The 23,924-nt window shown below is 44.2% G+C and overlaps 1 protein-coding gene across 3 annotated transcripts in view; it reads right to left on the bottom strand.

Moving 5' to 3' along the window:
- dnajc3 (DnaJ heat shock protein family (Hsp40) member C3) overlaps nt 1–23,924 on the bottom strand; it is a 76,731-nt gene that overhangs the window by 18,776 nt on the left and 34,031 nt on the right. For all 3 annotated transcript variants that reach the window (XM_033022223.1, XM_033022222.1, XM_033022221.1), the window contains 4 exons: nt 23,635–23,816; nt 14,172–14,291; nt 13,876–13,981; nt 7,271–7,391 (listed from right to left, as the gene is read on the bottom strand). In XM_033022223.1, coding sequence (XP_032878114.1) covers nt 7,271–7,391; nt 13,876–13,981; nt 14,172–14,291; nt 23,635–23,816 — 529 coding nt within the window. The remainder of the gene's footprint in view (nt 1–7,270; nt 7,392–13,875; nt 13,982–14,171; nt 14,292–23,634; nt 23,817–23,924) is intronic.

Raw genomic sequence — 23,924 nt, forward strand, 5'->3', positions numbered from 1 at the left:
TGGAGGGTGCATGTAATGAGTTGTCAGGGGAGGCAGGTACTATAAAAGCATTTAATGGACACTTGGACACGTACAGAAACGTTTTAGAGGGCCATGGGCCAATACAGGCAAATCTAGCTCAGAAGGGGCTTCTTTGTTGTCATGGACAAGTTGGGCCAGAGGGCCATTTTCTGTGCTGTACGACACATGACTCCCTGAAAGTGGCAACACAAGGAGATAGAATGATAAAGAAAGAATACCAATGGTAAAGAAAGAATAACAATGAACAGCAGATGCTGGAATTTAGAGCAAACCACAAAGTGCTGGAAGCTCTCGGTGGGTCAGGCAGCATCAGGGAGGGAATGGACAGCAACATTTCAGGCTGGGACACTTCTTCAGCCTCAAAAAGAATCAATAACTTCTTCTTGCACTTGAGAAAGGGTGCAGCCGCCTTAGTCCTGAAGTTGGAGTGATCCCTCCCCGGGGTGTGTCCAGGGTTTAAAGACCCGTCGTCATGGTGCCCAGATGGGCCAGAACCTCGACCAGCTAAGTTCCTGTCGACTTCGGAGTATAGGATTTTGGTGTGTGCGCGCTTCATCATAATTCCTTACAATGCTATGTACGACAGTGATCGCAACTACTACTGAAGCATGGATGGCCTTCGGCTCGGTTTGACAGGCCTTGTTTTTGGTCCTGCTGGGGGTCCACAGCCCCCTCCTCACCTGGTAAAACAGGTGGGAGACGGTTTAGTCGTCGATTATCCGATCATGGAAAGAAAGCGAAAGGTATGCTTGCCTTCATCAGTTAGCGCAGTAAGTATAAGAGTCAGGAAGACATGCTGCAGCTTTATTAAACTTTGGTTAAGCTGCATTTGGAAGATTGCGTGCAGTTCTAGTCACTCCATTACAGGAAGGATATATTGGTATTGGCTTAATGTCAAGTGTACCGAGATATAATGCAAAGCTTTCGTTTGCGTGCTATCCAGTCAAATCAATTCATACTGCACACCAGTACAATCAAGCCACACACAAGTACAACTGGTAGTGCAAGAGAAGAGAGAACAATGCCAGTGTGGAGAATATAGTGTTGCAGTATTACAGCACAGCAGTTGCAGAGAGAGAGAGAGAGAGAGAGAGAGGAAAGATTTAAAAGGGACCAGAGGGGCAATTTATTTTTAAATACAGAAGGCAGTACATATATGGAATGAGATGCCAGAGCAATTGGTTAAAGCTGGTACAATACCAGCATTTTTTTAAGACGTTGGTACAGTTATGTAGATAGGAAAGGTTTAGAGGGATATAATCCAAACATTGGCAAAATGGACTAACTTCGATGAGCATTTTGGTCAGCATGACAAGTTAGCCCGAAAGGTCAGTTTCCGTGCTGTATTACCCCATGATCCTATGAGTCACTCCTGGCCTCGTAAGGCCTGCCTAACCATTTAATAAGATCATGGCTGATCCAGGGCCCACTTCCTTTTCGGTGGTTGTTCCCCTCTGTAATCAATTCTCTTGATTTTTCAAAAATGTATCTACCTCTTGCAGGATGAGGGAATTCGGGGGACAAGTCGCTGGTGCCTCTGACGACGACACCTGTGGAAATTGTGCCCAGGTGCAGTTCCTGAAGGACAGTGTTAGGGAACTGGAGCAGCAGCTGGATGCCCTCAGCACCATCCGGGAAAACGAGAGCTTCCCGGACAGGACCAACAGTGAGGCTGTCACACGGAGGATACAAGAAGAGCGAAGGTGGGTGACGATGAGGAAGAGAAGTAAACATGGAGTGCAGGAGTTCCCAGTGGCTGTACCTAATGGAAAATAGGTACACCCTCTTGGCGGCTGTCGGGGCGGATGACACGTCAAGTTTGAGCGGCAGCCAGGGCTGTGACTCCAACCCTGGTGCTGAAACTCAACGGGGAAGAACGACGTCTCGCAGAGCCGTAGTGGTGGGGGACTCGATAGTCAGATTTTGCGGCAACAGGCGAGACTCCAGGATGGTGTGCTGCCTCCCTGGACATCCTCCAGGGCCCAGGACTTCTCGGTGCAGCTGCATGACATCTTCAAGGGGGAGGGGAGCAGCCGGAAGTTGTTGCACATGTTGGCATAAACGATATAGGTAGGAAGAGGAAGAAGGTTCTGCAACATGAATTTAGGGAATTAGGTAAAAGGCTGAAAAGCAGGACCTCCAAGATAGTTATCTCCGATTTGCTTCCAGTACCTCGTGCTCGTGAAGGTAAGAATAGGAAAATAGGAGGAAAGGAATCGGTGCAGGGGGCAAGGATTTAGATATCTGGACCATTGAGGTCGCTTCTGCGGCAGGGGTGACCTGTACAAAAGGGATGGGTTACACCTTAACTGGAGGGGTACCCACACACTGGCAGGCAGGTTGGCTAATGCTACACAGGTGGGTTTAAACTAGATTGGCAGGGGGGTGGGATCTCATACAGGACAAAGGCAGATGAGAGGTTAGAAGTTGGTATGGAGGGTGATGAGGGAAAGGTTAGTGGACAGAATAGGCTGGTGAAAGGCAGAGAGCGAGGAAGGAGGGTTGGTTTAAACTGCACGTATTTTAATGCAAGGGGCCTGACGGGCAAGGCAGATGAGCTTAGGGCATGGAGAGGTACGCGCGACTGGGTCGTTGTAGCCATGACTGAAACCTGGTTACGAGAGAGGCAGGACTGGCAGCTCAATGTTATGGGGTACAGGAGCTTCAGGAGAGACAGGAGGGAAAAAAAAAAAAAAAAAGAGGGGGAGGGGTTGCATTGTTGATTAAGGAGGATGTCACGGCTGTGTTCATAGGTGACATTACAGACGGTTCGTCTTGTGAGGCTATGTGAGGAGCAAGAAAGGGATGATCACCTTGATGGGGGTGTACGACAGACCCCCGAATAGCCAATGGGAATTAGAAGAACAAATGTGCCAGGAGATTGCAGACAGCTGCAGGTCAAATAAGGTTGTTGTTGTAGTAGGGGATTTTAACTTTCCCAATATTGACTGGTAAAATCATAACGTGAAGGGTTTAGATGGGGTGCAGTTCCTCAAAAGTGTTCAGGAGAGTTTTCTCAAGCAGTATGTAGAGGCCCCCATACCCGAGAGGGCAACACTGGATCTAGTATTTGAAAATTGGGAAGGGCAAGTTAATGAAGTGTTGGTGGAGGAGCCTTTTGAGACCAGTGACCACAGTTCGATTAGGTTTAAGATAGTTATGGATTGGGACAGAGAGGGCCCACGTGCTAAAATGCTCAACTGGGTTTAGGCCAACTTTGAGGGTATGAGAGAAGGTCTCGCTCAAATTGACTGGAGCAGGTTATTTGAGGGGAAAGGAACATCGGCCAAGTGGGATGTTATTAAAAGTGTGCTGACAAAAGCTCAGGAAGTGTACGTTCTTGTTGGAGTGAAGGGCAAAGCAGGCAAACGTAAGGAAGCTTGGCTGACGAGGGAAATTGAGGCATTTGTCAAAAACAAGAAGGATGCATGGGGCAGGTATAGGCAGCTGGGATCATTGGGCATCCCTGGAGCAGTTTCAGGATCTAAGGAGTAAACTGAAAAAGGAAATCAGAAGGGCAAAAAGGGGCCAGGAGATAGCTCTGGCAGGTAGCATTAAGGACAATCCGAAAAGATTTTATAAGTACATAAGGGGGAAAAAAAGTAACTAGAGAGAGAGAGTGGGACGTCTCAGGAATCAAGGAGGTCACCTCTGTGTGGGACCACAGGAGGTAGGCAAGGTCCTCAATGAGTATTTCTCCCCTGTATTTACTGAGGAGAATGACAGGACGGAGGAACTTGGGGCAGTCAATAGAAGCATCTTGAGAGCAGTCAGTGTTACTGTCGAAGAAGTAATAATAATAATAATGGATGGGATTTATATAGCGCCTTTCTAATACTCAAGGCGCTTTACATCGCATTATTCATTCACTCCTCAGTCACACTCGGTGGTGGTAAGCTACTTCTGTAGCCACAGCTGCCCTGGGGCAGACTGACGGAAGCGTGGCTGCCAATCTGCGCCTACGGCCCCTCCGACCACCACCAATCACTCACACACATTCACACACAGGCAAAGGTGGGTGAAGTGTCTTGCCCAAGGACACAACGACAGTATGCACTCCAAGCGGGATTCGAACCGGCTACCTTCCGGCTGCCAGCCGAACACTTAGCCCATTGTGCCATCTGTCGTCCCAAGTACTGAATGTACTATCGTGTATGAAGGTAGACAAATCTCCAGGGCCTGATCAGATATATCCGAAGACATTGTGGATAATTAGAGGGGAAATTGCCAGAGACCTGGTTGAAATTTATGAGTCGTCCTGAAATACAGGAGAGGTGCCGGAAGATTGGAGGGTGGCAAATGTTGTGCCTCTACTCAAAAAGGGCTTCAGGGATAATGCTGGGAACTATAGGCGAGTGAGCTTAACATCTGGAGTTGGAAAGTTACTGGAGTATTCCGAGGTATAGGTTATACATGCATTTGGATGGGCAAGGACTGATTAAAGATAGTCAGCATGGTTTTGTACGTGGGAGGTGGTGTCTCACAAATCTGATTGAGTTTTTTTGATGACGTGACCAAAAAGGTCGATGAGGACAGAGCTGTAGATGTTGTATACATGGATTTCATTAAGGCATTCGACTACGTTCCGCATGGTAGGCTGCTCTGGAAGGTTAGATTGCATGGGATCCGAGGAGATAGCAGAATGGATAGCAAATTGGCTCCATTGAAGGAAGCAGAGGGTGATGGTGGAAGGTTGCTACTCGGACTGGAGGCCTGTGACTAGTGGTGTGCCTTTAGGTTCGGTGCTGGGCCGTTACTGGTTATCATCTACAGAAATAATTTGGATGAGAACATACAGGGCAAGATTAGGAAGTTTCCTGATGATACAAAAGTTAGTGGTTTTGCTGATAGTGAAGATGGTTGTGAACGATTGCAGCAGGATCTTGATCGATTGGGCAGGTGGGCGGAGGAATGGTTGATGGAATTGAATACAGAGAAAAGTGAGGTGTTGCATTTTGGGATGTTGAACAAGGACAGGACCTACACATTAAATGGTAGGCCTCTGGGGAGTGTTGTAGAGCAGAAGGATCTAGGAGTGCAGACGCATGGTTCCTTGATGGTTGTGTCGCAGGTAAATCAGGTGGTCAAAAAAGCTTTTGGCACATTGTCCTTCAGTCAGAGTAATGAGTTAGAAGTTGGGAGGTAATGTTGCAGTTATATAAGACGTTGGTGAGACCACATTTAGAGTATTGTGTTCAGTTCTGGGCACCATGCTATAGGAAACATATTGTCAAGCTTGAAAGGGTTCAGAGAGGATTTACGATTATGTTGCCAGGACTAGAGGGTATGAGCTATAGGGGTGATCTTATAGAGGTGTATAAAATTATGAGGGGAATAGATCGGGTAGATGCACCGAATCTCTTGCCAAATGTGGGGGGATCGTGGACCAGAAGACATAGGTTCAAGGTGAAGGGGAAAAAAGATTTAATAGGAATCTGTGGGGTAACTTTTTCCACCAAAGTGTGGTGGGTGTATGGAACAAGCTGTCAGATGAGGTATTGAGGTAGGGTCTATCCCCAAATTTAAGTAAAGGTACGTGGATAGGATAAGTTTGGAGGGATATGGACCAAATGCAAGCAGGTGGGACTAGTGTAGCTGGGACATGTTGGCCAGACAACAACCTGGCTGCTCACCCGGCTTGAGATCTAACTATTCCTTTGGTTTATGTTTCATTTGCAAGAAGAAGTTGGCCGGTGTGGGCAAGTTGGGCCCCAAGGGCTTGTTTCCACACTATCACTCTATGACCTCTTCTTTAAATCCTCCCAGTCATCTAGCTTTCACCTCTCCCAGGAATTCCAGAGAGCTACCACCCTTGCATGAAACCCAAACTATTTAACATCTTAATTCAAATGATAGGAACAGGAACGTCATTATCAGTGGTAATTGGACTGGACTACACTTTCACTGGAAGCAGTTCATCTCCAGTGTGGTGGGTGTATGGAACAAGGTCTGTGGTGAATGTTATGCTATTTGATCATCCGTATATAAGGGAGGTCATATGACCAACACCCACATGCTGTGAATGTGTGCTTCATCTGCCTAGGTGTTTGGCAGGAAACCCCTTGCAGAAATATTTCAGTATTTAACCCTCAATCATTCAGAGGTGCAAATGGACCTTAGACATTCCAAAGTAGACAGATTATTCTGAAATCATGTGGAAGGAGCATATTTTAAATAACAAAACAAAATCTCGCAATTGACTTTACCAACCATGAGACCAGAGCTCATCTTTTCATTCCTCTGCTATTTCCCTCTCCCAGATTAAACTACCCCCTGAACTCCATCACTGCTCCACACCAATCCGCTACACCTGAGCCCTAGTCTGAACCAGAGTCCCTTGACCCTTTCCAGAGTTTCAAACAGTCAGAGGCATCTTGCTACCCGATGAATCACTTGCTATAGGTTAAAGCCCCAACCGATTGGCGAGGGATGCAACACATCAGAAGACAAGAATCTGCAAGACTGATATTGGTGGACATACTGTGTCTCTACCTTCCACATGACCAAGTAACTTCAGTTAGTTATTCCCATAATTAATGGGCGTTGGATGATCCATTCCATTAGCAACTATCTCTCCACTTCTAATGCTTATTGCAAGAGTTTTCACTGCTGTTGCCTGCAAGTCGGTTAGTGATGTTAACGAGACAATGTTAGTGAGTCGTTAGCAATGCATTAGTCGAGAGTCACAGTTAAAAGATGTTTGACATAGGTCTTTAAATGCACAGAAAATAGTAGGTGTCTGGAATGTGCTGCAAGGGAAGTTGGTTGAAGCGAATATGACTGGAATTAGACATGGACATGTTGGGAATTGAGGAATACGGATTATGTGCAAGGAGATGGAGTTAATTTAATTCAATATCATGCTCAGCACATAAGTCATTTGCCAAAGGGCCTGTCCAATGCTGTATTCTTTGAATAAAACTCAACTAGCATCTGGTTCATATCCTCACTTGATTATTCATGCTCATATATAATTTGAGTGACAAATATGTCGTAGATTTTCCAGATTGTAGAGTTATGAACAGTGATAATTTTGGCATTAGCACTGGTTTAAGACCAAAGCAACAGGGGGAATAAAGGCTAGATAGGAATTATTTGCTGCATCTACCATACACCTTGAAATATCATCGGTTAATATTGTGCTTTTAAGACTGCTCAACATAATTTAAACAGAGGCTTAGAAAGTTGCTCTCTTCAGCAAAATGCATGTACCTAAACATTCATAGAACGAAACACCAGTAGATCGTACCTTCTTCAAACTGTTCCTCTAAAATATAAGCTTCTGCCCTGTCTTTCAAGGCATTGATATTGCCTGCATCTTGTTCCAATACTTCCGTGCAAGATCTGATAGCTTCCTTTGCTTGTTCGTTCTGTGCAAGATATATTATAATCAAAATAATATCCTTAAATGAACATTTTATTGATTAATTACTTAAATGTTCTGAAAAATGTGTTTGCTCCATCCCCATCCCCAGCCAAACCCCATCCATCAAAATGCTTAGATTTGTTCTGATTTTGCATCTTGGACCCGAGACATTAACTCCATTTCTGCTCATGATGGAAATGGAGCAAGGCAGGACTGAGGAAAATGCTGATTGTCCCATCCATTAGATTGGCTGAATGATAAACAAATACATGGATACAGTAGGGACTGGCAACGACAGAGATTTGGAGAAGATGGTGATGAGGCGAATGGATGGGTCAAAGCAGAGCATTCAACCACAACATGTTGTAATGCTGCAAAACCAGCATGGCACAGAACATTTTATCAATCAATGCACCCCCGATACAGAAATTGTGTCAGGGTACAAGTGTACACACATAAACCAGTGTCCTGGCAGAATTACTGAAAAAAAAAAACCTGGAGATGGATATTGTTGTATTTTACCAGCAGTAATTATTTTCAGATGCATTACACAGGGGGGAATTACTTGGAGGGGAACCTAAGAGAGGTGCTTCCATGTGCCCTAATCCTTTACAGTAGTAAATGTTGCAGACTTAAAAGGTACTGTCGAAGTAACAGTGGTTTATACAGTGCCCTCCATAATGTTTGGGACAAAGGCCCATCATTTATTTATTTGCCTCTGTACTCCACAATTTGAGATTTGAAATAGATTAAAAAAAAGTCCAGAGGTGGTTAAAGTGCACATTGTCAGATTTTATTAAAGGGTATTTCTACACATTTTGGTTTCACCACATAGAAATTACAGCAGTGATTATACATAGTCCCCCCATTTCAGGGCACAATAATGTTTGGGACACAGCAATGTCATGTAAATGAAAGTCGTCATGTTCAGTATTTTGTTGCATATCCTTTGCATGCAATGATTGCTTGAAGTCTGCGATTCATGGACATCACCAGTTGGCGGACCATGTATAAACACTGCTGTAATTTGTACATGGTGAATCCAAAATGTATAAAAATACCCTTTAATAAAATCTAACAATGTGCACTTTAACCACATGTGATTTTTTTCTATTACAAATCTCAAATTGTGGAGTACGGAGGCAAATAAATAAATGATGGGTCTTTGTCCCAAACATTATGGAGGGCACTGTATTGCAGACGGTATACACTGCAGCCAATGTGCATTGATACAGAAGGAAGTAGGTATTTACAATGGTAGATTGAGAGATAAGATAGATATATATTTGGATAGTGGTAGATCGGGGCATACGAATAAATTAGGTTTTTTGAAGAAATAACTAAAAAGGTTGACGAAGACAAGGCCAAAGATGTTGTCTACATCTTCTTATAGCTAATAACCTCTCTCAAACTCCCTTGATTAAGGGCATCTCAAACTGGAGAATTCAATGTTCATACCGTTGGGTTGTAAGCTATCCAAATGGAATATGAGGTGCTGTTTCATGAGTTTGTATGTGGCCTCACTCTGGCAATGGAGGCGGCCCAGGACAGAAAGATCAGAGTATGGGAATGGGAAGGATAGTTAAAATGGTTAGCAACCAGGAGATCCAGTCGGCCTTGGTGGACCTAGTGTAGGTGTTCAGTGAAATTGATGCCGAGTGTACTCTTTGCCTCCTGTGCATCGATGAGGAGACCAAGCATAGACTCTTGGACGAATTCTCCAATAACCACTTGGAAATCCCTACATCAACCCCCTCAAAGTCAGGTAGCATCTCTGGAGAATATGATGACTGTTGTTTTGGGTCTTCAGACTGATTCGTGGGGTGGGAGGATGAAAGTTAGATGAGAGGGGCAGAAGAAAGCCTGGCAGGTAACAGGTTGATACAAGTTGATAAGCAATGGCAGGGCAAAGGCCAAAAATGGAAGGCAAAAGGATTGAACTCAGAATCATGAAGCTAGAGGAAGGAATGTAGGCGGAAGGGAAGAGGGGAGAAATAGCTGGGAGTCCAGGTGGACACAGGGAAATTGGTGGCGGGGGAGCAGGGGAGATGTGGTGAATGTAAGGAGAGTGGTCCTTTTGCCCATGTACACTTATCCTATTCCTTTTTAGACGGTGTTAATCTTCATGGGGATTATAGGATCTGGAGTTGAGTCTATTGCTTTACAGTCCTGATTCAGCATGAGAGCAGCTCACTGCAGATTCCCCAACCATTTGTCTGCTGGTGTAGCTGTCGTTTGTATTCAGCTGGCCCAGTTACGTTTCTGGTCCACACGGATACATGGATGCTGATGGGAATAGGATAGAGAACATAGAACATACAGTATAGCAACTGGCCTTTAGGCCCACAGTGACTGTGCCGAACAAGATGCCAAAACCAGCTGTAACCTGCCTGCATAAAATCCATGTTCCTCCAATCCCTGCATATGTTTATTTAAAAATCTGTTAAATGTCACTGTTGTATCTGTCTCCACTACCACTTCTGGCAGTGCATTCCAGGCACTCACTACCCACTATGTAAAGAAACCTGCCTTGCACACCTTTACATTTTGCCCCTCTCACCTTAAAGCTATGCCCTCTGGTATTTGATATTTCCATCCTAGGAAAAATGTACTTTGTTACCCTATATACTTCCATCATGTTTCCCCACAACCTTTAGAATTCCAGAGAAATTCATCCATGTCTGCCCAAACTCTTCTTGCAGCACATTTCCCCTAATCCAGGCATCATTGTGATAAACATCCTCTGCACTCTTTTCAAAGCTTCCATATCCTTCCTGTAATGGGGCAACCAGAACTGTACATAATAGTCCAAATCCAACAATCTGACTCTTATCTTCAATGCCCCAACCAAAGAAAGCAACCATACCATATGCTTTACGTCGTACTATCAGGATGGACTGTTTCTTTGCTGAGGAATTGAGAATAAAATTGAAAATTGAACATTCATCATAAGCATTATCAAATCTACTGCCCTGATGTCCTGGGTGCGGCCCAATATTTGCCCTTGTGAAAGTCATTACTTCAATATTTGGTATGTTTCCCTCTAACCCATTGTTCTCCCACTTTATTTGAGGCGCCTGATGCCATACAGCATACATGATCAAACGCTGCCAGGATGTCATTGGCAGTCACTTTCTCCTCATCTTGGGAATGAACCTTTTTAGCCCTTTATTTGGCCCAGGCTTTGACAGACGCATGTTCCTGGCACAATACAACACTGCCACTCTGAAGAGATTATCCTTCCGAGTCTCACTTGATAGCACTTTTGACAACACACTGCCAATGACGAAGAATAGATGGGAAGACAATAAAATTGATTGAATTTGTCTTTTTTTGTGAGCAGAATCTACCAGGGCAGTTTTCCCATGTCACTGGGGAGCGGTCATTATTATAACAGTGCAGAAATACCTTTGTTACAGGTGCTACTGGCTCTACCCACCACATTGAGTGAAAACGTTATCCCTCAGGTTCTTATTAAATCTTTTCCCCTTCACCTTAAACCTATGTCCTCTGGTCCTCGATTCACCGACTGGGAAGAGACTGAGTGCATCTACCCGATCTATTCCTCTCGTATGTTAAAGAAGATCCACAAATGAGTTAATGTTCCATGAAGTGAATGATTAAGAGGATACCCAGGTCACAGAGGTCCGGAGAATTAAAGCAACACGCAACTGGAAAAATCATGGGTGCATTACTGACCTGCTGTTCACAGCATTAGCCAGGGGGCCCATGGCAGGTTGGTAATTAGATTTTAAATTAGCTTAGTGAAAGGAGACAAAGGATGAAGGGTCTGCATATGCTGGAATTTAGAGCAAAAACAAAACTGCTGAAGGAACTCAAGGGAACTTGTGACAACCACGGTGGAGAGAAATGGTCAATCAATGTCTTGGGTAGAGACCCATCATCTGGACACTGAAGCTCAAATGAAGAGCCTCAACCTGAAACGCCAACTGTACATTTCCATCCACAGATGATGGCAGAGTTTTGAGATTGGATGCAAGTAACTCATGTTGTATAAGGATTGGTACTGGGGCCACTGCTGTTTGCAAATGTTTGCAAATAAACTGGATATACAAGAAATGATCATTGGACAATACAAAAAAATGGTGGAGCTGTGATGCAGTTATGAGAGTATGAATGAGACGAGAACATGTACCGTGAATGGTAGGGTGCTCAGAAGTATTGTGGAGCTTGGTGTACAAGTCCAAAGATCCTTGAAGGTGGCAACACAAATAGATAACATGGTTATGAGGATATGAGAAACTGGCTTTCACTAATCAGGACATTGAATACAAGAGCAGGGAGATAACGCTCCAATTTTATAAAACTTGAGTCAGGCCTCAGTTTGAATACTGTGTACATTACTGGTCACCACACTGCAGGAAAGATGTGATGGTGCTGGAGAGGATGCAGAGGAGCTGTACACTGGGAAGTTATTTGGAATGGAGCGATTCAGTAATGAGGAGAGCATGGAAAAGCTAGGTCTGTTTCCCCTGGTGCAGAGCTAAAGCAGAGAAATGTTGAGGTAAATACAATTATGAGGGATGTACATCGAGAAGACTGCAAGGAATTGTCCCTGTATTAATTAAAAGTGAGATAAAACTAGAGGACATTTCGAGCAAGAGTTAAGAAGGTTGGAGGGGATCTGAGGGGAACCATTTTCACCCAGAGAGTACCGATTACCTGAAATACACTGCCTGGGAGAGTAGTGGAAAGAGAGTTGCTTTCAGCATTAAGTGGTGCCTAGATGAAAGTTATGAGCATAATGCTGGGAGATTGGTCCCCACTGGTTAGTGTGGATGTGGTGGGGCTAGTGGTCACTTTCTATGTTGTTTGACACTATCCCACTAATGTGCCCCATTCCTCTCTCTCCAACTGTCACCATTATAGCTTACCTGGAGTTTAACAAAGCCTTTGACAAAGTTCTACAAGCCAAGCTGATCAAAAAGTCAAAGCGTTGGGGAATTAGGGTAAGTGGCAAATTAAATCTATGGTAGGCACAATAACAGAATGGTTGGGTGCAAAGAAGTCATGGTTAACTGACATTTGTATTACTGCAAGACCATTTCACAAGGAATACTTGTTTTCTTGTTTTTAGCTTTCAGTTTTTGTTTATTGTCACGTGTACCGAGGTACATGAAAGGTTTTTGTTTTCGGTCGGTGTAAGGGGCATGACGAAGTTGCTTGTTCATGAAACAAAAATAGGCTGCATTGTTGTGTGTGAAGTCCAGCACGGTAAGGAAACAGAACAAATAACAGGCTGTGAGATAGGGTGGTGGAATAAAAGGACCTCGTAACACACATCCAAAGGTTCTTACACAGGGACAAGAAATATTGCTTAATAAACAATGGTTAAGAAGGAACCGCCGATGCAGATGTCTACCTTTAATAAACAAAGGGATGTTTTCTTCCATTTGCTGAGACATCAAGACTACTATTTCAATACATGTCAGAACTGTATACAGATCACAACACATAGCAAAATTATTTGATCCTGAGGTTGACAGGGATCTGGAATTTATTATCTGTAAGAGTTGTAGAAGCAGAGACCCTCACCATATTTAAAAAGTACATGGATGTGTGCATCAAAAATGGAGCCCAGCCGAGGTCTCACGGGTCGGTCGGAGGAGCCAGGCCTCACGGGTCAGAGCCCGGGTCGTCGTAGCGACCGACGGAGCCCACCGCTAGGGACCGGGGCAGCACCACGGGGGCCTCAGGAGAGGACACTGCAGTGTTGTGGGGAGGTCGGTGCGGCAGCCGATTATGGTGTCGACCGACGAAAGAGACGGTCACGTGAAGTGGGGCGTCGGCAGCAGTGAGGCCTCGCGACGATGGGGCCTCAGCGATAAAACAATGGAGGTCCCAGCGTGGTGGACAACCCTGAGGGGAGGGGGGACGGACGGACCGCTGTGGCGGAGAAAACAAAAGCAAGAGGAGCCGGCGCGCTTTGTAACTTTGTCAGCGCCATTGGCGGCCACTATTTGTATACATTGGATATACAAGCAAAGTATAATAAATTACACTGTTATTACAAATTGTACAAACATTTATATTTTACAGGACATTGTGTTTTTTCTTTAAAAATGATGTGTATTCTGCTTGTCTGGTTGGAAAACAAATCTTCTGACCCTCCCCCTCCAGATCTTTCCACCAATTCCATGCTCCTTGGTTATAGTAGACACAAAATGCTGGAGTAACTCAGCGGGACAGGCAGCATCCCTGGAGAGAAGGAATGGATGAAGTTTCAGACTGAAGAATGGTCTCGACCCGAAACATCACCCATCACTTCTCTCCAGAGATGCTGCCTGTCCCGCTGAGGTACTCCAGCATTTTGTGTCTACCTTCGATTTAAACTAGCATCTGCAGTTCTTTCCAAAACTCCCTGGTTATAGATTCTGTTAAGTGGTTCTAACCACTTTAATTTAATTTTTACTAAATGAGTACCATCTACAGAAAAAAACTGCAAATAGCCTATTTACTAAACTTACCTTTGAGTGACAATGGCAAATTCTTTCCTTTGCATACAAAGTGTAATGAAAAACATTTGGCTCAGTTTTCATGGCAGATTCATATTTATTAATAGCATCAGAGAATCTATAATCAGAAGAAAATAATTTCAAATCATTGTAAGATTTGTCCTGTTTTTTGTAATCAGTGGCTCATTTGCTGGGATTATACAGCATTACAGTAAGATTATGCTGATCAATGGCCAAAATCTTAAATACCCATTGAACCTATTCCAAGTTGGAAGATCAAACCTGGAATAATTTTAAGATGCACTTACTTTTCTTGTCTTACGAGATCTTCTCCTGTTGACAACTGCTTGTTAAGTTTTTTCACTTGCTTATAATGGGCAAAACATTGTTTGTGATCTGGATCCAATTTGAGGCATTCCCGAATTTCACTGTGTGCAAATCAAACAAAATTTTACACATACCGGCAAACCCAAGGATTAAACTTACTCTCTAATGCAATGGGGCCAACTAAAAGAAATCGACTGACATGAGAAGGAAGGGTAGGTTGGATTCAAATATGGCAGACTGGGTAGAGTACAATGGCTGTATAACTTGTTGCAATTTGTTGATTCAAATCAAATATTATGGTTCGCTGAACACCGCCGCTCAGTCCGCCTAAACCTACCTGATCTCCCTGTTGCTAAACACTAACTTCCCCTCCCATTCCCACACTGATCTTTCCGTCCTGGGTCTCCTCCATTGTCTGAGTGAGGCCCAGCACAAATTGGAGGAACAGCACCTCATATTTCACTTGGGCAACTTACATCCCGGAAGTATGAACACTGACTTCTCTAACTTCAAGTAACTCTTGCTTACCTTCCCTCCATCCCTCCCCTTCTCCGACCAGCCTGACTGTCTGACTACATTTTATCTGTTTTGTTATTACCTTCTCCCAGCGAACAATGATCTATTCTACAAATGTATTTGATCCCCATTCTCTTTGTCCTGTTTTCATACCTTACATTTCTTTATTATGCATCTCCCTCTCCCCTGTCATCAGCCTGAAGAAGGGTCTCGACCTAAAATGTTACCCATTCCTTCTCTCATGAGATGCTGCCGGTCCCGCTGAGTTACTCCAGCATTTTGAGTCTATCTTCGGTTTAAACCAGCATCTGCAGTTCCTCCCTACACATTATGGTTAATTTCTTGTCCTCTCTTCGCCTCTTTTCTCTGCTCATATCTCCATTAAAATTACACAGTGGTGAATCACATCAGCAACATTATACAGCCATTGTACCCTATCCAACCTGCCATATCTTCACTCAGTGAAATTTAAATCTCACAGCTATCGAGACTAATATTTATTTCTCAAGTGTGAAACGGTAACTATTAATCTTTCCACAGTTACAGCCCGACTAGCTTAATTTCTTAAGCAAATATTTTTTTTAATAAATCATGTTAAATCAGGTTTTCTTACAATCTTATACATGCCTGGCCTGTTATGCAGGTCTCATCATCTTATTACACAGATCAAGCAGTTAAATGAGCTGTAACTACTGCCATTAAACTACTTTGACTCTTCTTGGCACAGATACTCATTTGATTCTACACATTCCTACAATTTCCCCTCCATCACCTTTCCTTTCATTGAAAATTAACTTGCATTTGTCCATTTCCCAATTATGATGAAGAGTTACAAACACAATTTCCATTTCTATTTTTGTACACAAATTTCTTGTTCTGAAGTGTTATTTTAAATAAGGCCTAATGTACTGAAACGTTAAACTAACTATATCATACTTTGAATGTGGGATGTCAAGCACATTGACTTTCTATCTGACCAAGGTAATAACATAACATCAGATTTTGTCAAAAGTTTATGTTGCCACCACAATTACTTATTTAGTATCACAAAGGATCCAATTGAAATTCTATGATTTTGATGGATAAAAATGCATTCCACAATATTTTATATCAATAACCCTCCACTGAAAATGAAATAATTAACAAAACGTTCAGTTTGGTACAAATAAATAAAGCTGTCATCATTAGATCTGTGGCACGAGGATTGCCTCGGAGGCACTGTGTAGGATGGAACTGCACATGCTGGTTTATTTTGGAAGATAAGACACAAATTGCTGGAGTAACTCAGCGGGGCAGGCAGTATCTCTGGAAAGAAGGAATGAGTGACGTTTCGGGTCGAGACCTTTCTTCAGACATGTCACCGAAATGTCACCTATTCCTTCTCTCCAGAGATGCTTCCTGACCCAGAGTTACTCCAGCATTTTGTGTCTATCTTTGGCACAGAGGCACAGCAGCGAAGAGTGAAGTCAGAGTGATTGTGACAAGAGACACGATGGTTAGGGGGGCAGGTAGAAGATTCTGTGGCTGCAAACACAACTCAGTGATGGCGTGTTAAGTCCCTGGTGTCAGGATCCAGGATGTATCCAGAGGAGAAGGTTGAACAGCCAGAAGATGTTTACATTCACCAAATGACATAAGTAGGGAAAAGGATGAACTCTTGCAGAGTGAATATAGGGAGTTAGGCAAAAGGTTAAAAAGTGGGAACTCAAATACCTTACTCTCCAAATTTCTCCCAGTGCCACGTGCTCAAGAGTAGGAAGTGAAGATAAGACTATTGAATGCATGGCTCAAGAATTGGTGCAGGGGCAGAGATTCAGAATTTTGGATCACTGGGATCTCTTATGGGATGGAGGTGACAAGGGAGACGGGTTGACCCTGAACTGGAAGGGGAAACCAATGTTTGGATGAGCAGGTCTTCAAGTGCTACCAGAGAGGGTTTAATGGAGATTGGCACAGAGACAGGATCCAATGCCTTGTGAGGCAGGTAAGAGGCTGAAAATCAATACAGAAGCCAATGAGAGTAAATATGGTAGGCAGCATTGCCAGAGAGCGAGGAAAGTGCTGGATTTAACTGCATTTATTTCAATGCTCGTGGTCTGACAGGCAAGGCGGATAAATTCAAGCAGTGGATAAATATATGCGACTGAGATGTTATAGCCATAGAGGAACCTGGCTAAGGGATAGACAGAGTTGACAACTTAATGTTCCATGGTACAGGTGAGCTAGAGGTGGAGTTTTATTGACTAAGGAGAACATCATGGCAATGATATTACTGAGGGACCATCCAGTGAGCTATATGGGTGGATCTGAGAAGTAAAAAAAGGGATGATCACCCCGCAAGTCCCCAAATAAATGACAGGAATTAGACCAACAGATATGCCAGTGTTGTCATGGTACGAGATTTTAATGCTGTGATTACAGAAGTTGGGAGGTCATGTTGCAGTTGTATAGAAACATAGAAAATAGATGCAGGAGTAGGCCATTTGGCCCTTCGAGCCTGCACCCCCATTCAATATGATCATGGCTGATCATCCAACTCAGTATCCTGTACCTGCCTTCTCTCCATACCCCCTGATCCCTTTAGTCACAAGGGCCACATCTAACTCCCTCTCAAATATAGCCAATGAACTGGCCTCAACTACCTTCTGTGGCAGAGAATTCCAGAGATTCACCACTCTCTGTGTGAAAAATGTTTTCCTCATCTCGGTCCTAAAAGATTTCCCCCTTATCCTTAGACTGTGACCCCTTGTTCTGGACTTCCCCAACATCGGGAACAATCTTCCTGCATCTAGCCTGTCCAACCCCTATATGGCATTAGTGAGGCAACATCTAAAGTATTGTGTTCAGTTTTTATCACGTTACAGGAAATATGCTGTTAAGCTAGAAAGGACAGAGAAAACAAAGATGTTGCCAGGATTTGAGGGCATGAGCTATAGAGAGAGTTTGAACTGGTCAAGACCATATTCCTTGGAACGCAGAATGATGAGGAACGATCTTATAGAGGTGTATAAAATCATGAGGTGAATAGAAAGGGTAAATGCACAGAGTATTTCACCCAGGGTAGGCAAATCAAAAACAAGAGGACATATGTTTACGTTGAGATGGACAAGATTTAACATGAAGTGGAGGGGCAACTTTTTAAACAGAAGGTAATGGGTATATGAAACGAGCTGCCAGAGGATATAGTTGAGGCAAGTACTATCGTTATGTTTAAGAGACATTTGGACAGGTACATGGATAGGATAGGTTTGGAGAATTATGGGCTAAGCATGGGCAGGTGGGACTAATGTATCTGGGCACGTTGGTTGGCATGGGCTAGTTGGGCTGAAAGACTTGTTTCCACACTCTAGGACTCTGAATATAGATTTAAATAGTATGGAAACAGGCACTTTGGCCCACCGAGTCCGCACACCAATGATCACCTGTACACTAGCTCTATCCCACACACCAGGTTCAATTTACACAAGCCAATTAACCTACAAACCTGCACATCCTTTGAATGTGGGAGGAAACCAGATCACCCGGAGAAAACCCATGATGTCACAGAGGAAACATACAAACTGCACAGACAGCAACCAGAGTCAGGATCAAACCTGGGTCTCTGGCACTGCAAAACCACAACTCTAATGCCGCTGTGCTGGGTCGCCCTCTGCCAAGACCTTAGATGATGAGGAATTTGTCAAGTGCGAGGGGATAATTTTCTCAAACATTATGAAGTCCAACAAGGGAGAGGGCAAAACGTGACATACTTAAAGGGAAGATAGACACAAAATGCTGGATTAACTCAGCGGGACAGGCTGCATCTCTGGAGAGAAGAAATGGGTGACGTTTCGGGTCAAGGCCCTTCTTTCGGGTCGAGACTGATCAGTCTGACGAGGATCTCGACCCGAAACGTCAGCCATTCCTTCTCTCCAGAGATGCTGCCTGTCCCGCTGAGTTATTCCAGTATTTTGTGTCTATCTTCGTTTTAAACCAGTATCTGCAGTTCTTTCCTACACATACTTTAAGGGAATTGGGCAGGGCAACTGACCACGGTGGCAGTGGGTGAACACCAGGGGGTTGGCGACCACAGTTCTATTAGCTTTGAAATAGTTATTTCAAAGGTCTGGTCCACAAGTTAAAGTTCTAAACTGGGCTAATGCTAACTTTGATAGGATTAGACAGGAACTTGAAAAAGTTGATCAGAGAACGTTGCTTGAGGGTAAATGGACGCCCAGAAAGTGAAATGCTTTTAAAAATGTTACAGTGAGAGTTCAAGATAAACATGTTCTTGTTCAGATTGAAGAGCAGGGTAGGAAAGTTACTGGAGTTAAGGTATACTGAAAACAGTTGTTTTTACTGACCTCTTCATAACGGTTTTCAGTTATAGCGGACTGACTTACTGACCTTCAATGCCAGGCTGAGCTGCCGATGCCTCCCTTGCCTTGCATGCTGCCACTGTTGCCCCCTACCCAGTCCCACCTGCCGCTGCCCCCACTGCCTCCCCGGCTGCTTGCACGCCAAACCTCCTGTCGCCACCACCATTATCCCAGCCACTCCCAGGCCCCATCTGCTGCCGCTGCCATCAACACCCCAGCAGCTCTCGTTACCGCTACCACCCCAGCCATTCCTGTATCCATCACGCCCACTGCCATCAATCAATCTGCACGCAGGCCGCGCCTCCCGCAGCCACCACCACTGTCATCGCCACAGTAGACACCTCCGCAACCGCCAGGTCGCAATGTAGGCTGCTCTGGAAGGTTCGATCGCATGGGATAAAAGGAGATAGGTCCATGAATAGAAAATTGGCTTCATGGAAGGGTGCTTTTTGGACTGAAGGCCTGTGACTAGTGATGTGCCTTATGGTTTGGTGCTGGTCTTGTTAGTTTGTCATCCATGTCAATGATTTGGATGAGAACATACATGGCAAGATTAGCAAGTTTGCAGATAATACAAAAGTGGGTGGTTTTGCAGTGAAGATGGTTGTCAAAAATTGCAGCAGGATCTTGTTCAGTTGGCCAGGTGGGCTGAGTAATAGTAGGCCCCCCCCTCGGTCATGACTGACCATGGGTGATGCATCCTGGTCGGATGCAAGCCTGGGCGGAAATATGGAGGACAGGCTGTTGCCCATGCATGTTCCCCCTCTTCACGTCGCTGATCGATCCAAAGGAACAGCAGGGCCGTTACAGTTTGGCACCAGCGCAGTCGCAGGAGCTGCCAGAGTGAGGTTGTAGACAACGACGAACTGCCTTAGGGACTCTGACTCAGGATTTTCTTGAGGTTTACTTCTGGAGCCTTTTCCATGACTGGATATGGCCACAAGGCATTGAAGGTATTAAATCATTGGAGTTTTCCCTCTCTTAGATGGACTGCCTTCCCAGCCCCATCTGCCCGAGACTCGTGCGGGCAGGAGCGTCTACCTTCCCGTGCAGGTCTATAGCACTTGCCCACTGCCCACTGAGGAATGGTTAATGGAATTTAATACAGAGAAATGTGAGGTGTTGCATTTTGGAGCAATAATATGGACAAAACCTAAACAGTGAATCTTAGGGCTCTGTGGAGTGTTTTAGAGCAGGGGGATCTAGGAGTGCAGGTACATAGTTCCTTGAAAGTGGCGTAGGGTGGTCAAAAAGGATTTCATCACATTGGCCATCATTAGGCAGAGTACCAAGTAGAGAAGCTGGGAGGTCATGTTGCAGTTCTATAACACGTTGGTGGGGGCACATTTGGAGTATTGTGTTCAGTTGGAGGGCATATTTGGAGTATTGTGTTCACCATGTTATAGGAAAGATGATGTCAAGCTGGAAATGGTACAAAGAAGATTGTTATGACTAAGACTCTATCCCTTGGAAAAGCAGAAAGATGAGGGGTGAATTTTTGGAGGTGTGCAGAATAGATCGGGTAGATGCACAGAGTCTCTTGACCAGAGATGGGGAAATCGAGAACCAGAGGACATATGCTTAAGCTGAGGTGTGGGGGGGGGGGAGGGGGGGAATACTTTAATAGGAATCCGAGGGGTAACATTTTCACACAATGGGTGATGGGTGTATGGAACGAGCTGCTGGAGGAGGTAGTTGAGGCAGGTACTATCGTAAGGTTTAAGAAACATTTAGACAAGTATATGGATAGGATAGGTTTAGAGATATATGGACCAAGCACAGGCAGATGGGACTAGTGTAGATGGGACATGTTGGTGGGACAGTTAGGTCAAAGGGTCGGTTTCCATGCTGCATGGTTCTCTGACCACTGTCGTGAATTTGAGCACTACCAAGTACGACTACCGCCGCTGCACCTTACCCGCCCACAAGACGCGATCAATTACTCTGCTGATTCCCACCTCTTGCTCAGCCACCTGCAGGCCAGGGCTGTCAACTCACCTGGACTACAGGCCCAGTTCCAGACAGAGGGTCTGAACAAGGGTGTCAACCCGAAACATCACCTATACATGTTCTCCAAAAATACTGCCTGGACTGATGAGTTACTCCAGCACTCTGTTCTTCTGTGTATTAACCAGCAACTGGAGTAGTTTCTTTCTACTACTTTTACAATAAAAATACCATAGTTGGAAATAACGGACACAATTCCATCCTCCTCCTCCCCCTCTCCCCATATGGTCCCTTATAATGAGGGCTTACTGTACAAGCATTTCCAAAGACAGATTAACTAGGGATAGACAACATGGTATTGTGTGTGGGAGATTGTATTTTGGCAGTTTTTTTAACGTTGCCAAGAAAACAAGTAAAGAAGGAAGTGCAGATGCTGCTTTACAAAACAAAAATACTGCGCTGGAGCAGCTCAGCGGGTCAGAAAGCATCTCTGGAGAACAGATAGGTGACATTTCGGGTCGCGACCGTTCTTCAGAATGTGAAGTTAATGAGGTCAGATCTATAGAAGTAGCTTTCAATGATCTTCAGCAAGGCATTCGTTAAGATTCCACATTGAAGGTTAGATCACATGGGATCTAGGGAGAGCTAGCTCAATGGATAAAGAGCAGAAAACAAAGTGCTGGAAGAACCCAGTGGGTCAGGCAACATCTGTGGAGGGATTGGACAGATGACATTTTGGAACAGGACCTTTCGGCAAACTGGATAATATAATTTGCTTAATGGTAGGAAACAAGAGGGTGGTGGTGGTGGTTTGTTTTTCAGAGTGGAAGCCTACGAGCAGCAGTGTGCCTCAGGCATTGGTGCTTGGTCCATTACTGGTGGTCTTCAATAGCAACAATTTGAATAAGAATGTACAAGGCATGATTACGTAGATTGCACGCATCACTAAAATAGGCCATATCTTAGACAGTGAAGATGGCTATCAACGATCACAGCAGGATCTTGATCAGCTAGGCAAGTGGCTCAACGAACATCATATTGAGTTTAATTCAGGTAAGTGCGAGATGTTGGGAACTCAATTTAGGGCCGATCCTTCAATGAACGGTTCACCCTGAGGAGTGTTGTAAAGCAGAAGAATCTACGAGTACAAGTACATAGTTCTCTAAAAAAGGTGTTACAGGTACATAACGTAGTGAAGAAAGCTTTTGCCACGCAGGGCGACATTCTTCAGGGAACTGAGTAGAGAAATTGGAATATTATGTTGCAGCTGTACAGGACGCTATGAGGATACACTTGGGAGTATTGATCACTTTTGGTCACCCTATTCTGGGGAAGATGTAATTAAATGGAAAGCATCCTCAGAATAAGAGGATGTTGCCAGGACACGAGGGACTAAGCTGCAGGGAGAGATTGAGCAAGCTGGGACTTTATTCCTCAGAGCACAGGAGGCAGAGTAGTGATTTTATAGAAATATATAAAATGATGAAGGGAATGGAAAGGGTGAATGCACAGAATCTTTTACCCGAGCAGGGGATTCAAGAAATATAGTTTCCACACAGACCACAATGGTTATATGGAACGAGCTGCCAGAGAAAGTCATTGAAGCAGCTGAGACAATAACAACATTTAAAAGACATTTGAACATTTACATGGACAGGAAAGATTTGGTCAATGGCCAAATGGGGACATCTTGGTGGGCATGGCAGAGTTTAGTTTAGAGATACAGCAAGGAAACAGGCCCTTCAGCCCAGGCCGACTTGCTGTCCGCATATACAAGCACTATTCTGCAGACTAGGGACAATTTACAATTTTTGCCGAAACCATATCAGCCGACAAACTTGTACATCTTTGTAGTGTGGAATGCCCAGGCAAAAGTCAGGCGGTCACGGGGAGAATGTACAAACTACGCGTAGACATGACCGGTAGTCAGGACCAAACCCGGATCTCTGGCACTGTACAGCAGCAACTCCACCTCCGCGCTACCATGCCGCTCCAAAGCTAATTGAGGCGTTGAGGGGGTTATCACTGAGCCCACAGTCAACAAATGGACCATTGTGGGCTCCACCTTTCCTTGATTGTTACTTTTTGCACATCTTTCATTCATTTGTTCCATATCTCTCTAGATCACTTCCCTTTCCACTGACTCTCAGTCTGAAGGGTCTCAACCCAAAACGTCACCAATTCCTTTTCTCCAGAGATGCTCCTGAGTTACTCCAGCTTTTTGTACCTATCTTCGGTTTAAACCAGCATCTGCAGTTCCTACCTACACAAGGGATATGAATCATGTGCAGGCAGATGAGATCAGTTCAGCTTGGCATCATGTTCGGCAGACAATGTTTGTTGGTGTTCCTATGTCCTACTGTTAGACAATAGACAATAGACAATAGGGGCAGGAGAAGGCCCTTCGAGCCAGCACTGCCATTTAATGTGATCATGGCTGATCATCCCCAATCAGTACCCCGTTCCTGCCTTCTCCCCATATCCCCTGACTCCGCTATTTTTAAAGAGCCCTTTCTAGCTCTCTTGAAAGCATCCAGAGAACTATGATCCTATGATCCAGAGAACAACTTCTATGATCCTATGACTCTACAGCGTAATCTGAAAACAAAATTAGAATACTTACCCAAGAGACAACTCATGATCTCCAAGCTGATAATAAATTATACTAATTTTGTAGAATGCTTCAGTGTTGTCATATTTAAGTTTTGATGCTGCTTTCAAATCATTTATTGCTTTTCCACTTTCATCAAGCTGTATGTAGCATTCTGCCCGGAGTTCTCTTAACTCAGAATCCCAAACACAAGTCTGATGCAGGAAAAAAAAAAAAAAAAAAATATCAGCACCAAATAGAAAACTTCTGATAACTTGCAAATATGTACCCCAACACAAAGATGTAATCAAATGAGTTGCCTA

The sequence above is a fragment of the Amblyraja radiata genome, chromosome 6 (genome assembly GCF_010909765.2).
Source record: "Amblyraja radiata isolate CabotCenter1 chromosome 6, sAmbRad1.1.pri, whole genome shotgun sequence".
NCBI classification, from domain to species: Eukaryota; Metazoa; Chordata; class Chondrichthyes; order Rajiformes; family Rajidae; genus Amblyraja; species Amblyraja radiata.